General features: G+C 37.2%; 1 protein-coding gene across 1 annotated transcript; it reads left to right on the top strand.

Annotated features, from left to right (window-relative positions):
- Positions 1–771: 771 nt before the first annotated feature.
- LOC133863529 (probable inactive ATP-dependent zinc metalloprotease FTSHI 2, chloroplastic) lies at positions 772–13567 on the top strand. The gene is made up of 11 exons (XM_062299504.1): positions 772–2291; positions 6184–6356; positions 6682–6783; positions 6871–7035; positions 7183–7323; positions 7976–8134; positions 10825–10910; positions 11300–11378; positions 12504–12626; positions 12910–12966; positions 13047–13567. Exons 1-11 carry the CDS (start codon positions 956–958, stop codon positions 13260–13262), a joined length of 2637 nt encoding a protein of 878 aa, XP_062155488.1. The 5' UTR covers positions 772–955; the 3' UTR covers positions 13263–13567.
- Positions 13568–15210: the final 1643 nt, after the last annotated feature.

Raw genomic sequence — 15210 nt, 5'->3', positions numbered from 1 at the left:
AACAATGAAAAAAATACTTAGGCGAAATTTCTTCCAACCAAACACACTCAACCTTATTATGTATAGCCTCTCTTCCTAACTGAAGAGCTACTTTGTTTCAAATTTTAGGCATTTGAACAAACTTTGTAGCCCAAAAGAAAATAAGATCCTGTTGAATACTCTCAATAAAATGGCCAGCAGTGATGTAGTTGGGTGAATTCTGATTGATCTCTTGGACCACTTGACTAGCATCACCCTCAAGAATAACATCAAAGAAGCCAACCTCTCGACAAAACTGGACTGCATAGTAGGCCGCCATTGTCTCAACCATCTTGGGAGCCACTTGCAATTGAAAAGGGATGCTTCTAGCCCCCAAAAAATTCATTCCAATTCAGTTTTATAGCACCGTGGGGAGGAGGGTTCCACCTATCAGTCACTATAGCAGGGATGGACTCCCCATTCTGCGTTAAAACCCTTGCTGCATTGCGGCACCTCTTGAACTCCTCCCGAGACTTTGAGGCATCCGTAAGAATAACACTAGGAGGGGTAAAAACCCCTTCAAAAATAAACCGTTACCTCCTCAACCATAATGAAGGGTATAATTAGAAGAGTTAAAACATTAAATACCGACCTTATAAATTTTGAATGGTACGCCTATTATACATATGTGAATTTATTTTATTTTATTTTTTAAAATATGGAAGAGATCTTGTTCCGACCAGACGGTGCGGTTAGAGAGTTCGAAACGAGGCCGTTTCGAACAAAGTGACAAATACTCACTGAAACTCTCTCCCTTCGCTCTCTATCTTCAACTTTTACACGGAACAAGCTCTCCAGCTGCATTCTTCAATCGCTCAACAAGCTACAAGCCCATGCTCTCACGCTCACTCACTCTCTCGTCTTCAGCTTCTTCACCCAACAATGTAGCATCATAAAGAACACTTCCATTTCCTTCAACGTTCAGGCACAAACCTCCATGGCTTGCCAATGCCTTCTTCCTTTCTCTTCTTCACTATCCAAGATCCCTAAACCCCCAAGGCCATTCCATGTCTACTCCTCAATTTCCTCCCAAATTCACACTCCATCCCCTGACGATGATGATAATTACAATAAAACCAAGAAGCAACCCCAGCTCAATCTCCTCAACCTCTCCGCAACCCTCACAATCATCTCCGCCTCTCTCCCCCAACCCGCTATCGCCGCCGTACAAAAGCGCTCGTCCAAGAAAACGAAGCCGAAAAAACCTGAAGCCCTGACTCCGGAGGAGCTCAAATCCTGGGCCCAGGGACTCCCAATAATATCGAACCGCATTCCCTACACCCAACTGTTGGAATTCACGAGAGAGGGGAAGCTCAAGCATGTAATCAAGCTGAGTAGTAATAGTTTACGGCACCGGACGGAACCGGTCCTGGTGGTTCTCGAAGATTCTAGGGTTTTAAGGACGGTTTTGCCATCGCTGGATGGGAATCAGAGGTTCTGGGAATCCTGGGACGAATTGAATATCGATTCGCAGTGCGTCAACGCGTATACGCCTCCGGTGAAGAAGCCGGAGCTGCCTTCCCCGTACTTGGGGTTTCTGGTGGGAGTGGCGAGTGTGCCGGAGTTCATGTTGGGGCTGATGAGGCCGAAGAAGGAGTCGAAGAGAGCAATGGAGATGAGGAGGATTAGGGAGGAGCTGAAGAGGGAAAAGAAGGAGGACCTGGAGAGGATGAGGACGGAGAGAGAGATGATGGATACGGCGATGAGGGTGAAGAAGAAAGAGGAGGAGAAGAGGAGGAGGAGGGAGCTGATGAAGAAGAAGCACGAGAAGTCGTTGCTGGAGTCAAGGGAGAACTACGAGAACATGGCCGATATGTGGGGCAGGTTGGCACAGGATCCAAATGTGTCCACTGCACTCGGATTGGTGTTCTTCGTGATATTCTACTGGACGGTTGTGCTTAGTTATAGGAAGCAGAAGAAGGATTATGATGATAGGTTGAAGATCCAGAAGGCGGAGGCGGAGGAGAGGAAGAAGATGAGGGAATTGGAGAGGGAGATGCAGGGGCTTGAGGGTGAGGGTGAGGATGAGGAGGAGGGTGAGCAGGGGAAAGGTGAGAACAATCCGTATTTGAAGATGGCTATGCAGTTTATGAAGTCGGGGGCTCGTGTTAGGCGAGCGCAGAATAAGAGGCTGCCGCAGTATTTGGAGAGAGGTGTGGATGTTAAGTTTACAGATGTTGCGGGGCTTGGGAAGATACGGCTCGAGCTTGAGGAGATTGTGAAGTTTTTCACGCACGGGGAAATGTATCGGAGGAGAGGAGTGAAAATACCAGGTTAGATTCTGTCAAAGCTATGCTGCTTAGTTAATGGGATACTGTTAGTGCCTTTTGAAGTTCAACTAAGAAATATTCATCTGATACTTGTTTGGAAGGAAGTATTGGTGCATCTCTATTTGTTTAATAAATTTTGCTTATTTGGTTTCAAGTGCTTGAACAGGAGTGCTTTTAATGACGTTACATTGTCTGTTTGGCATATTTTGATCAGATGAATCATCACTCCTTTTTCTCCTAGTTCTGAGGAGTGATTTTCATCCAAAAACACTTGAGAGCAGACTTATGGGTATAGATGCTTTTGTAGGTCAAATTTTAGCCCTTTAACTTTTAACAAGAAGAATTTCCTTGTCAGTCCATTCCTGATGGGCCTGATGACTCTGAGGCGCATTAAACCAATTTTTTATATATACCAGTTGCAGAGTGGAAGGGAAACTTGGTTGGAATGGAGAAAATCTGGGTGTTGTACAATGAGAAACCATAGTATATATATGTTTATCCTACCCTTCTGCTCTCTGATATTCTAACTTTATTCTTGCTTTGCGCTAAAACTGGTCAAGAGATCAATGAATGATCTTATTGTTATTTGAGATTAATTTCATTTTGAGGTTAGTGACACAAGTGTTTTTGCCACCTAGGTTCAGATAGGGCAATTTTTATTGTTATTTATTTATTTATTTTTATCTACCTTTTCCTTTTCTCCCCCCTTGGCCTGCCTATCATATTCGTAGCTTCTCCAACCTGAATTTAGTCACCGTTTATTTCCTGCGGAGGGAAAGAAACGATAAGAGTTTTGAGGACAGAGAGAGAACTTTGGAGGAGATTAAGTCTTTATTTTTCAACATTTTGTATCTTTGGACAACTGCTTATGTTTCTCCTTAAGTGATTTAGTTATCATAATTTTCTTGTTCTTTTTGCCTCTACTAGTTAGGTAGTTGCTCTTGTATACTTCATGTGTGCATGGGAGCGCGTTACGCTTTTAATGATATTTTGATTACTTATAAAAAAAAAAGGAAAAGATTTTTCTTATTTTGTCCTAGAAGTGGCTACATATACCTTCTCGGTAAGTTTGACAACCTCTCAATAACTCATCCATCTATGCAGTCTGAATTCTAAGATCTTTTCATATGGCTGTTTTAGGTATTTCCTTGTCATAGAGTTTCATCATTCTTCATGCAAGGTCCTAATTTTAATGAAGTTGCATTCCATCTGTTTATTTGTGCTTATCCTAAAAACTTGTTTCTGGATGCTTGGGGATCTATGCCTTTAGGATTGCAATTTAAGCCTTATGTTTGCATGCAGCTAAAATGATAACAAGGTAATGAGGTTTTTTCAGGTGCCTAGCTTGACTGATAGTCTTCTGGGTTTTTAATTAAAGACCTGGTTCAAGCTTTTGAAGCGATTAACCAGCCGCTTCCTCATATCAAGTTTGCTTTTCTCTTGAGTGTTTATACCTCAAAGTGGGAGTAATTTTATTGATTTCCACCTTCTTACTTATCAAAAAAAAAATTTATTGATTTCCACCTCCCTCAGATTACATTTTTCTTTTATGCAATTGTTACTAGTTACTAGCTTTTAGGGGTTGCATCCTTGTGTACGTCCTATGTCTGTGGATGGCATTCCTTTCTCTTTTCGTTCATCAGAGATGGACAGAACGCTAGCACCTGGAGTTGAACCTCCCATTGAGGATAATTTTTTGGGTTTGGGTGGTTGTGAATCAGACAAGGATTCATCACAGCTTGACAATGAGATGGGTCAGTCGATTAAGAAGAAAGTAATAGGATCACAGGCAAGGGTGGGTGAAGCCAGCTGTTTGGGTGGTGCAGATTCTTCTAATCTGGATGGGTTGGATGTGTGTGGTGCAGGTAAGATTGGTGTGATAGGTTCGAAATTGGCTCTTTTTACCAAGGATGAGCCCCTTGTGTGTGAACCTTTGAGCTGCTGCTCTCCTTTGGCTTATAGTTGGGTTTTGCAAAAGGTGAAGGTCATTCGGCATGTAGTTGGGCTTTCTTGTGAAGGGTTTGAAGGACAATTTTTGGCGTTCTTCACAGCCATTGAAGCAAGTCATAATCAGGAGGAGTGTTATTCCAATTCCAAATCAGTCATCAGAAGTCTTAGAGAGTTGAAAAGGTTATCTTGCTCTATCAACTCTGACTCTACGAGTGGTTGTTCAAGCCATAGCAAAGTTAAGGGGATGGGTTCCTTGGTTCATTCATGAAGCCCAAAATTTCATCATGGAACGTAAGAGGTTTGAATGATGGGGAGAAGCGTCTTAGAATCTGAAATCTACTTAGAGAATAGAAGGCAAATGTTATATGTTTCTAGGAGACCAAAATGGAGAGTATGTCCTACTGTTGTGCGTAGCTTTTGGGTTTTTAGTCATGTAGATTGGTGTTGTTTAGACTCCGGGGAGAGTCTGATGGTGTTTTGCTTATGTGTAATAGGAGGGTGGTGGAGAAAATTGATGGGTGCGTTGTTGAATTCTCAATGGCCATTTCTTTCAAAAATGTCGAGGAGGATCATTTTGCTTGGGTGTTTGTGGGTGTTTATGGTCCAAATGCCAACGATGATAGAAGGTATTTGCGGGATGAACTGGCTGGTTTGCTAAGTTGATGGGACTTACCCTGGTGTATCAGTGGGGTTTTCAATGTGACTCGTTTTCCGAGTGAGAGATCAGATGAAGCTTGTATGTGTCCAGCTGTGTTGGAGTTTTCCGATTTCATTTCTGATCTGGGACTTATGAACATTCCCCTTGTGGTTGGAGAGACCCTTTGAGGATGATTATGAGTACTTCCCATTAGTGGAATATTAACATTCTCAGAGCTGCTCACGACTGGAAAATGGATCTCTTTACCTCTCTCTTCACTTTGTTGTTTTCCATTAAAGTGAGACGGGGTGGTGATGATAAGCTTCATTGGATTCCTTCTAGAAGAGGGTTGTTTGATGAAAGATCTTACTATAATGTTCTTGTCCCTATGATAACACTCATTTCCCTTGTAAGAGTATTTGGCGGAACAAGGCTCCCTTGAAAGTGACTTTCTTTGCTTGGTTGGCTGCCTTAGGGAAGATCTTCATCATAGATAATTTAAGGAAACGACATATCATTGTGGTTGAGTGGTGTTGCACGTGTGAGAAGAATGGGGAGTTAGTGGACCATCTTCTACTTCGCTGTGAGATTGTAGGTGCTCTTTGAAATACTATCTTCAGGAGTGTAGGGTTGGCTTGGGTAATGCCTAAAAGGTTGGTAGATCTCTTTGCTTGTTGGAAAGTGCTAGGGGTAGGTTGTAACTTGATGCAGTTTAGAAGATGATCCCGCCTTGCCTTATGTGGTGTATATGGAGGGAAAGAAATGATCGTAACTTTGAAGACCATACGAGGACCGTAGTGGAAGTAAAGGCTTTATTCTTTTAGACTCTTTTTCTTCGGGCTGCTGTTTCAGATTTTAGTATTTCGAACTTTCATTTTTTCTTAGATCTCTTCTCCGCTATTAGCTTGGCTTCTCTTTTGTATACTCCTTGTGCACTTGGGTTGCGCCTTTCCATTTTTTAAAGAATTTGCAATTACTTGTCAAAAATAGAAAGGGAAAAAAAGGAAGAATTTTTTCTACCGTTCATATACTTTCTTTAGTTGTTTCTCACCACACATTTCCTTTTTATTCTTCCCTTTTCAGAAGGACCTTGGTGATATAAGCCTCAGACACAATTCGGAATATATCTTTTTCACACACACAAACAAACATGAATATTATGCTATTTTCATCACTGTTTGGTCCTTGGCCATACCATACTTCAAAAGATCTTTTAATTCTCAAGTAGTATGTTTTTTGTTGTAAAAGATTTACCCTTGCAGTGGCTTGTGTATAACTTATTTTAGCTAGAATTTGTTTCTTAATCAGGTGGCATACTCCTTTGTGGCCCCCCTGGTGTTGGGAAGACTTTACTGGCAAAAGCTGTGGCTGGAGAAGCAGGCGTTAACTTCTTCTCAATTTCTGCCTCTCAGTTTGTGGAAATATATGTTGGTGTCGGTGCTTCTCGTGTCCGAGCACTTTACCAAGAAGCAAGGGAAAACGTATGTTTTTTTTTTTTTTTTGGGGAGGGGGGGGGGGGGGGGGGGGGGGGGGGGGGGGGAGAGGAATAATCTTCTTTGCAATAATAGGTTTGAGTTATCCAATTGCCAGTAATATTCTTGCATCACTGGGTATCAAATGTTGACATATTTTTTTAATCCTCATTTTCTTTTACTGCTTTCAAGAAGAGAGCAACATGTTTTCCTGATGCCACTTCTTTCTTTATCTCATTTCTCATGACATTTTTCTACGTTCCCAGCTTGCAATGTTCTTATCAGAGCTGAACGTATTTTTAACACGTAGTTATCTTTGTTTTGTTTTGCACAGGCTCCATCTGTTGTCTTCATTGATGAACTGGATGCTGTTGGAAGGGAGCGTGGTCTGATTAAGGGTTCTGGTGGACAAGAACGTGATGCTACTCTTAATCAGGTGGGCTACAGCATGGATTTCAATTCAAAAATCTTGTACTGTTCTTCTATTTGTTAATTGATGTTCAATGCTGTGTTTATGCTGCAGCTCCTTGTCTGCTTGGATGGATTTGAAGGAAGAGGGGAAGTGATCACCATTGCTTCCACGAATAGACCAGATATTCTAGATCCAGCCCTTGTGAGACCTGGACGGTTTGATAGGAAAATATATATCCCTAAGCCTGGCCTTATAGGTCGTATTGAAATATTGAAGGTACTGGTTCCTAACCTGAATCTTCATTTACATTTAGAATTCTGTATTTATGGTGTTTCACGATTGCCATGCAGTCTCCTTTCAATACTTTTCTATCAATTTCCAGTTTTTACATTTTTACAATTTGTTATATTTTCCTGGTTGTAGGTTCATGCCCGTAAGAAGCCAATGGCCGAAGATGTGGACTATATGGCTGTTGCTAGTATGACTGATGGCATGGTTGGTGCAGAGCTAGCCAACATAGTTGAGGTTGCTGCTATCAATATGATCCGTGATGGAAGGACCGAGGTACTCTTTTTCTAAATATTGAACTTTCTTTGGTTTCCTTCTTCTTTCTTTCTTTTTCTTTTCTTTTCTTCTTCTTCTTCTTCTTTTTTTTTTTTCCTTTTATAAAAGTCTTTTTAATTTTTAAATAGTCTTTTTAATTTTTAAATAATATCATTTGGCATTGAGTGCAGTTACACAGAAATTAATTTTTTTTTTAAAATGTAGTAGTGTAAACAAAAATGTGAAAGCAAACTTTATGGATGCAACTTTTAACTGCAAAGATGGTAAAGAATTTGATGGTTATGTAGCAAGAACACTCCAATATTAACTGCCTTCGTAGCCCATGCTAGGGAAATTACCTTGAAAGATTTTGTATCCCAATGTCTTGTGCTTTATAATTCAAATTCCATTTTATTTTGCATTAAAGTTAATTATATGAGCTTATATAATTTCTATGCGTGTCACCATTCATTGAAACCGACTTATCACACAATAAGAAACTTACAAAATTTTAATGTGCTCATACTAGTGCAGCTGGTTTCTTTAGTATTTTACTTTTTTATACTTTTAGTTTTTTAATTTTTTACACTAACAAAAGGGCCTGGTGTTCTAACAATTGCCCCTTTGGAACACTTCACGGTGGTGTCAATAAAGATCTTTTGTTCTTGTGCAGATTACTACTGATGACTTGTTACAAGCTGCACAAATAGAAGAAAGAGGAATGCTAGATAGAAAGGAGAGAAGCCTGGAGACATGGAAGCAAGTGGCAATTAATGAAGCAGCAATGGCTGTTGTAGCCGTGAACTTTCCTGACCTTAAGAATATTGAGTTTGTATGGTCCTTAAACTCAATCCTTTTCACTTTTTTCTGCCATATAAATTCGCATAGCTATGTGTAGCTGCTTTAGTTTACATCTCTTTTCTTTTGGTCAGAATTGGAACTGAGTTGAACCCATTAATGTCTTATTTTAAACTAAGACCTATAGAGTTACAATTTTGTTTTTGATAATTAATAAGTTTAACTAGAAAATCACATTAAGGTGTGCCACCCTTGCATGAACACCCAAAGCAAATTTAACATCTAAAATTCGAAACATGAAAGGCTGCTACACATTCAAAAAGGAGTACGAAGTAGTAGCTGCTGTCCAATCATAAAGAGATGTCAAGAACAAAAACTCCTTCATTACCGGTAATTTGCATCTCTCAAAAGTGTGTGCATTCATTTCTCTCCAAATACACTACATTAAACACAAGGAAATTACCTTCTGAATTTCTCCACTTCATTGTCAACCAAAGTTTCCTTTACCTACAATAGTTTTCTACAGTTTACCACTTAACTTTTTTCATATCAGTTTTAGATTCTTCTAGGCACTTATGAATTAATTTTGCATCAGTCAGTGTAGATATCTATCCTTATTTCGTTGCTGTTTATGTGTAGTCCATATGAAAATCTTAACAAGTTGTGCTACATGTTGGTTCTCTTGAACTAAAACTGCACCGGAAAAGCAGCAAGTGTCTAAGTGAAAAAAGAGGTACATGGAGGCTTATTAGAATATGGGAAGAATTAACGAAGAATGATATGTTAATAACAATGCAGCAGAAAAGTATGATTTTAGATAGGATAGAATGACGAAAAAGATACATGTAGCCAATCCCAATTTATTGGCAAGGGTCTGTAAAGCCGACTCCAATTTGATTGTGATTAAGCCTTAGTTGAGTTGAGAAAATGAATCAAAGTAGAGTCAGTTTGAAGCTAAAAAAGAAATAGTAAAAGAGTCCAATAGGTCTGATATACTCGCTCAGGATATGATAAATTCTAAACAAGTCAGTGCTCTGTTCTTCGTTCCTCCTTGTGGCTCGACTGCTAGTTTCTTCTCTGGATATTTCTCGTTGACCCAACTTTAAAAAAAAGAAAAAGAAAAAAAAAGGGAGAAATATGCAAAATCAAAGAAATTCCTTGAAATTTAGAGAATACGTAATACATGTAACACATTTTTCTGCTTATATTTTAAGCATTCCTGATGAATATGAATAGGAGAATCTTGGTAAAAATAGAAAACTAATGTTGGAAAGGACTTGGGCCAAGGTAGCAATAGAAACAGCAATGATTTGATTGAAAGTATCATCCTGGATGGAGCAGAATGGCAAAGAAGTAGTACACAGCCAAAACTAAACTTTGGTATGAGGCTGTCTTGGGTTGAGTTTTGGATGGTTGTGTTCGAGTTAAACCATATCACTGTAAAATACTAGGAGAAACTGATTTATTGGGTGCAGCTCCTAGTGGTTTTTAAAGTAAAAAGTTAAACATGATCAGACAAGTGTGGAATAAAACTTGGAGAGAACTTTTAAGTACATTTTAGACTAATTTTTATATTAATGTGTGAAGAACATGTCTACTCATATAAAGGACAGTCAGAATATGACAGGCACTTTATGTGTGTAGCTTAAGCTTTTGGGCATCACAGATGATTGGCTGTTGAAGGTTGTGTTGCATGACATTTATATAAGCCTTACTTATCAAAAAAAAAAAAAAAATTATATAAGCCTTATTTTTTTCTTGACAAGTAGTTAGGCAGAATACGATTCCTTTGAGGGTGGCCTTTTTTTATTGGTAGGCTGAGTTAAAATATAAAATAAGAAATTGCAAAATAAAATAAAGATATATATATATATATATATATAGTCTTTCTATATAGAAATAGAAGAGGAGATTTTATGAAAAATGTAACCGATTCTTTCCTTTCCGTGGGTTACTAGTCATTTGCCGGGAGTTTTGTGTTTAATACCAATATTTTAGCAACAAATCCAATAAATCTAAAAGGAATGGGGAGTCCATGGACCATCGTCTGCTTCATTGTGAGATTGCTTGTGCCATTTAGAATGCTTTTTTTAGTCGATTTGGGTTGTCTTAGGTTATGCCTAGACGAGTAGTCGATTTGTATACTTGTTGGTGGATTGTTGGCAGCACTCGAAGTCTTGCTGTGTCGAAATGGTGCCTTTGTACATTTTGTGGTGTCTTTGGAAGGAAATGAATGATAGAAATTTTGAAAACCGTGAGAGGACTTTGGAGGAGAATAAGCCTTTATTTTTCTAACATATTGTATCTTTGGATAACTGCTTTTATTTTTCCTTTAGTGATTAGTTTTCATATTTTTTTGTTCTTTTTGCCACTACTAGTTAGGTGGCTTTTCTTGTATACTTCCTATGTACTTGGAGACGCCTTATGATTTTAATGATTCTCGATTACTTGAAAAAAAAAAATTGCATAAGCCCTAAACTTTATTGAATATTAAACCGTTGCAGCTCTAATTGTCCCCGAGAAATTTGCATCATATTCTGTACCTTTTGGAATTCTGGACTGTCATTGGATTGATCAACTTAAAATTTAACCCATTAATTTTTTTGCTCTTATTGCTGCACATCAATTATCCCTGATTTGGTTCTTGCTCTTCCAGATGAATTTTCCTGTTTACTTGTGTAACAATGACTGGAAAATTACTGACAGTTTATTGTGCTGATGCAGGTCACAATAGCTCCTAGAGCTGGAAGGGAGTTGGGTTATGTTCGAATGAAAATGGATCCGATTAAATTTAATGAAGGAATGCTCACGTATGTGTTCATTTGTTTTCCTTAGTCCTTTCTTGGACTAGGAAATGTTTTAGAAGTTAGTGAGCAATAATAATATTACTGTGATCAATACCATACTGTCCTTAAGGGATGTGCACTTACAGGAGTCTGTTGCCTCCAGTAATACCCCCTTTTTTTTTTTCTTTTTTTTTTTTTTTTTTTTTTTCACTTGGTTGTTTGTAGTAATTGTATTAGAAAATCATGTTTGTTGTTATATATGTGTGTGCGCGCACTTACAGGAGTCTGTTGCCTCCAATACTTCTTTTTTTTTTCACTTGCTTGTAGTAATTGTATTAGAAATCATGTTTATTGTTCTATATATATGTGTGTGTTTCTTTTGTTTTTCACTCTTGTTTCTTAATGCCATGCAGCCGGCAATCCCTCCTGGACCATATAACTGTTCAACTAGCACCACGTGCTGCTGATGAGATTTGGTATGGTGAGGGTCAGGTAAGAAAACCTTCAACTGTTCATATGCAAATGATTCAAAATCCTTGGAGGGAAGAAATTAAGTTGGATGCTTTAAAGGACCTCTTTCTATGTAAAACTGATTTGTTTCCTTAAAGATACGTATGAGCTGATGTCTATAGGGAGGATCCTAATGGAACTGTTGACAACAATATTTTTTTTTTTATTGGGAAGTATCTTATGATACTTGGAAGTGGTTTTATAGATATATCTGTTGCTCATATTTTGGCAGATATAACTTCGGGGTTACAACAACATATTTTTGGAGAATAATGCTGGTGTCTCGTTTTACTTGAATGATTTTTTTTGTCATTGCATGGGATGATCTAATCAAGAAACTTATTGATGAGTGTCCACTGTGAAATCAAGATTTTTCCCCTCCCTTTGCAGTTTGGCTATATTTTCTAAACCAATTGGTCACAGATACGCGTGTTTCAAACGTTGCATCTTGCCTAAACATTCCGACATAGCTATGTATATGTGTGTATGCTTTAAGGAACATGTGCAAGTATACTTAGTGATTCTGTGAAGAAGCATGGATATTTTATGTGCATTGTCAAGCAGAACTTTCTTGGAGTGATTTAACTGTTAATGTCGCATCTTAAACATTAACCTGAAATTTCTTGAGCTGAAGAAAAGTGACCAATGTAGCTAACCCCTAGTTGGGATCGAGGGCTATGTTGAGTTGTGTTGGGAACTCCTTTTTCTGGTAAGGAGTTGAGTCTTTGCTATGGTGTTGCAATCATAAAATTTCTGAGAGTTCTCGCAATGCAATTTTCTTTGAAGCATGGTATTTTCAGTACAGTTTTAAGCCTGATTCTCACTTCTGGTTGTGACGGCTGTGCAATTCAAGAAGTAGAGGATCACAACTCAAAAGCTTTGTTAACCAGCAGTTTTTCAAAATAACTTCTCAAGTTATATATATATGGCTTCTATCAATCAGAAAATGTATCCATCATAGGAAGGGTACATTTTGTACACTAATATTTTTTCTGGTTCATATATTGCTTATCAAGATCTAGATGTTGTAGATATATTTTTCACTTTTTCGTTCTAAATCCAATGGTCTTAGTTGATCTAGTAATTAACACATTTTGATTACTCCAGATGAGTACGATATGGGCTGAAACAGCTGATAATGCTAGGTCAGAAGCTCGGACTTTTGTTCTTGGTGGCCTCTCTGAGAAACATCATGGATTATCTGATTTCTGGGTGGCAGAACGAATTAACGTAATGGTTTCTCTCTTTATCTTCCAATTTCTTCTTGAGGTTTTTCAGTTTTGGCATCAATCATGGTTTCAGTAAATTTTTTTTTTTTTTTTTTTGAATTTGATGGCCCCACTAGTTGCTTTAAAATTATTAAATGACTGGTGTGTAAATGTCTTTAAAATTATTAAATAACCTTAGATTTCTAATACTTGGTTCAGGTGGTGAAAAACCTTGTTTCTACTTTTTAGTGAGGCATGGCTATGAATTGTAGTCCTAATGCATTGTAATGCCAATCAATTTTCAGGAGATTGATTTGGAGGCATCACGGATTGTCAACTTGTGTTATGAACGTGCGAAAGAGGTAAATGAAGCACACATCACCAAACATTCTTTTGATATCCTTATGTGAAGAAAGTCACAATTCATTGTTTTGCATACCAGATTCTGCAGCAAAACCGAAAGCTTATGGATGCCGTGGTTGATGAACTTGTTCAAAAGAAAAGTTTGACCAAAAAGGAGTTGTTACACCTAGTTGAGTTGCATGGTTCCCTCAAACCAATGCCACCAAGCATACTTGACATCCGGACTGCAAAGCGTATGGAGTTACAGGAAAAGATAATGAAGCAAAACGAAGCAGCTGTAGGGAGCAATTTATGATGAGCAAGGTATTTAATCATAGAGCAACACATGAGTCAGGCTGGTGGATCAACGATTTTTGAGCCATCGCCGATGCACAATCTGTCTGTTGGTCTTTCGCATGGGCATATTCTTCAATGATCGTGTGTATTCTGCCCTAGTGAGCCTATCCATGGATCATATACGATTACTGCAGGCATGCTAGAAGAACTCTCAGAGAATTTTGACACCACACTAACTTACCTTACAATCTTGTTCCTTTTTGAAACATTTGTAATTGACATTTTTTACCCAGTTATATATCTATATGAATCTAATCTTTTCCACTTACATTGTCACACCCTAATCCCATAAGAAAGAAGATTCTTGTAAACATGTTACGCAAAGGAAGCTAAAATTCTCTTCATAATAACCAAAGCATTTACTAATACAAGGAACCACTACACTTATCTATCTTAAACTACAACTAAATTATAATGTCCTCCCAAACTCTAAAAAATTGCAATTAACTCTTCAAACTTTTACTTGGTCCCCTCTGTTGTTAGGATTTTTTATCAAATCGGACGGAAGTTTTAAAACATGACCATAAAACTCCACCAGATAAAAAAAAATTAAAAAATTTATATGTATATTTACAAAAAAAAAGAAAAGAAAAAACTTGTCATTGGTCTCATCCGCTTGGCCGTGTTCCATGGCCAGCAAAGTTTGTTTGTTTGTTTTTTTTTTTTTTTTTTAATCCAAGGACATAATAGTATTTTCACACTATTTGACATGTTATTCTTTTCTTTCTTTTCTTTTCTTTTTTTTTTTTTTTTTTTTTGGTGTAATTTAATAATAAATCATAATGAAGGGGGCTCAAGTGAAAGGTTTTTTTTTTTTTTTTTTTTTGGGTGGGGGGGGGGGGGGGGGGTGCAAGTTGTAAAAGTTTAAGGGATATTGCAATTTGAGTGTAAGTTTGAGGGAGTAAATGTAATTTTCTCCTAATGTAACTTCCTCAAATTTAAAAGCTAAACATTAGCTAATATTTACAAGGTAACAACCATAAATGACCGATTGTTATACTTGAAATCAACTAAAATCTTTTCATTGTGCATACAAGAACCTATTATAAACTATTTAAATAATAAAAACTTTAATTCTTTAGCACCCCTAATTGCCTAGATGTCTCACTCCTTACCTTCGAACGGATGGGAACAAGCTAATTTGTCTAGATTTTCATTGTTCAGACTTCTATTGACAGTCCATTTCGACCCATCTCATGGTCACCCCACTAAGAACGGCCACACGACCACTCATTTTTTTTTTTTTAAAAAAAAAAAACTTTTTTTTTCCTTTTTTTGTGTTTTTTTTTTTAAACAAGAAGACAGTTCTACATCTTGTGTTTTTTCAAAATAAACATGTTTAATATTTATTTATTTGAAAACAAAACCAAATATGTAAATTTTTTTTAAAAATTTAACCCTACATAAAATGTTTTCTCAAATATAGACCCCACAAAAAAAATAAAAATAAAATACTTTCATCTTTATATCATGTCAAAAAATACTTTTAAACCAAAAACAAAAAAGCACTTTTCAATACCTTTATCAAACTTACCCAAGTCTATCCTCTTATCTAATTTCTTTTCAAAACTCTTATCTTTCTTATTTTTTATTTTATTTTTGTAAGTATCAAAACTCTTTTCTTTATTTATTTATTTTGTAAGTATCAAAACTCTTATCTTTATAATACATACTTTGACTTTGTCCAGTTGATTAATTCCTGAATCTATGTATGGTTAGAACTTGAGTGCAATCGTTTTGTCACACTTTATGTACGCCCGGGGAATTTTCTTTCACTTATTTGATGTTTTGATGACTAAAATCTAAATCCTCCGGTATGAATTTTTTTAAAAAAATTGTACACAATATTTCCATTTTAATCAAGTTTAAATTTGAATAATGATCTGCCCAAGTTGAATATTGTATTA

Source organism: Alnus glutinosa, chromosome 3, assembly GCF_958979055.1.
Source record: "Alnus glutinosa chromosome 3, dhAlnGlut1.1, whole genome shotgun sequence".
Taxonomy (NCBI): domain Eukaryota; kingdom Viridiplantae; phylum Streptophyta; class Magnoliopsida; order Fagales; family Betulaceae; genus Alnus; species Alnus glutinosa.
The sequence above is the reverse complement of the archived record's forward strand: the minus strand, read 5'-3'. Positions and strand labels throughout refer to the sequence as shown.

What these genes read in the sequence shown, in the direction of transcription:
- LOC133863529 (XM_062299504.1), top strand. Translation starts at nt 956, where the DNA reads ATGGCTTGCCAATGCCTTCTTCCTTTCTCTTCTTCACTATCCAAGATC. An exon ending in GGGTGGCAGAACGAATTAAC is followed by an intron (nt 12,627 to 12,909) that starts GTAATGGTTTCT and finishes ATCAATTTTCAG; the next exon opens with GAGATTGATTTGGAGGCATC. An exon ending in GTTATGAACGTGCGAAAGAG is followed by an intron (nt 12,967 to 13,046) that starts GTAAATGAAGCA and finishes TTTGCATACCAG; the next exon opens with ATTCTGCAGCAAAACCGAAA.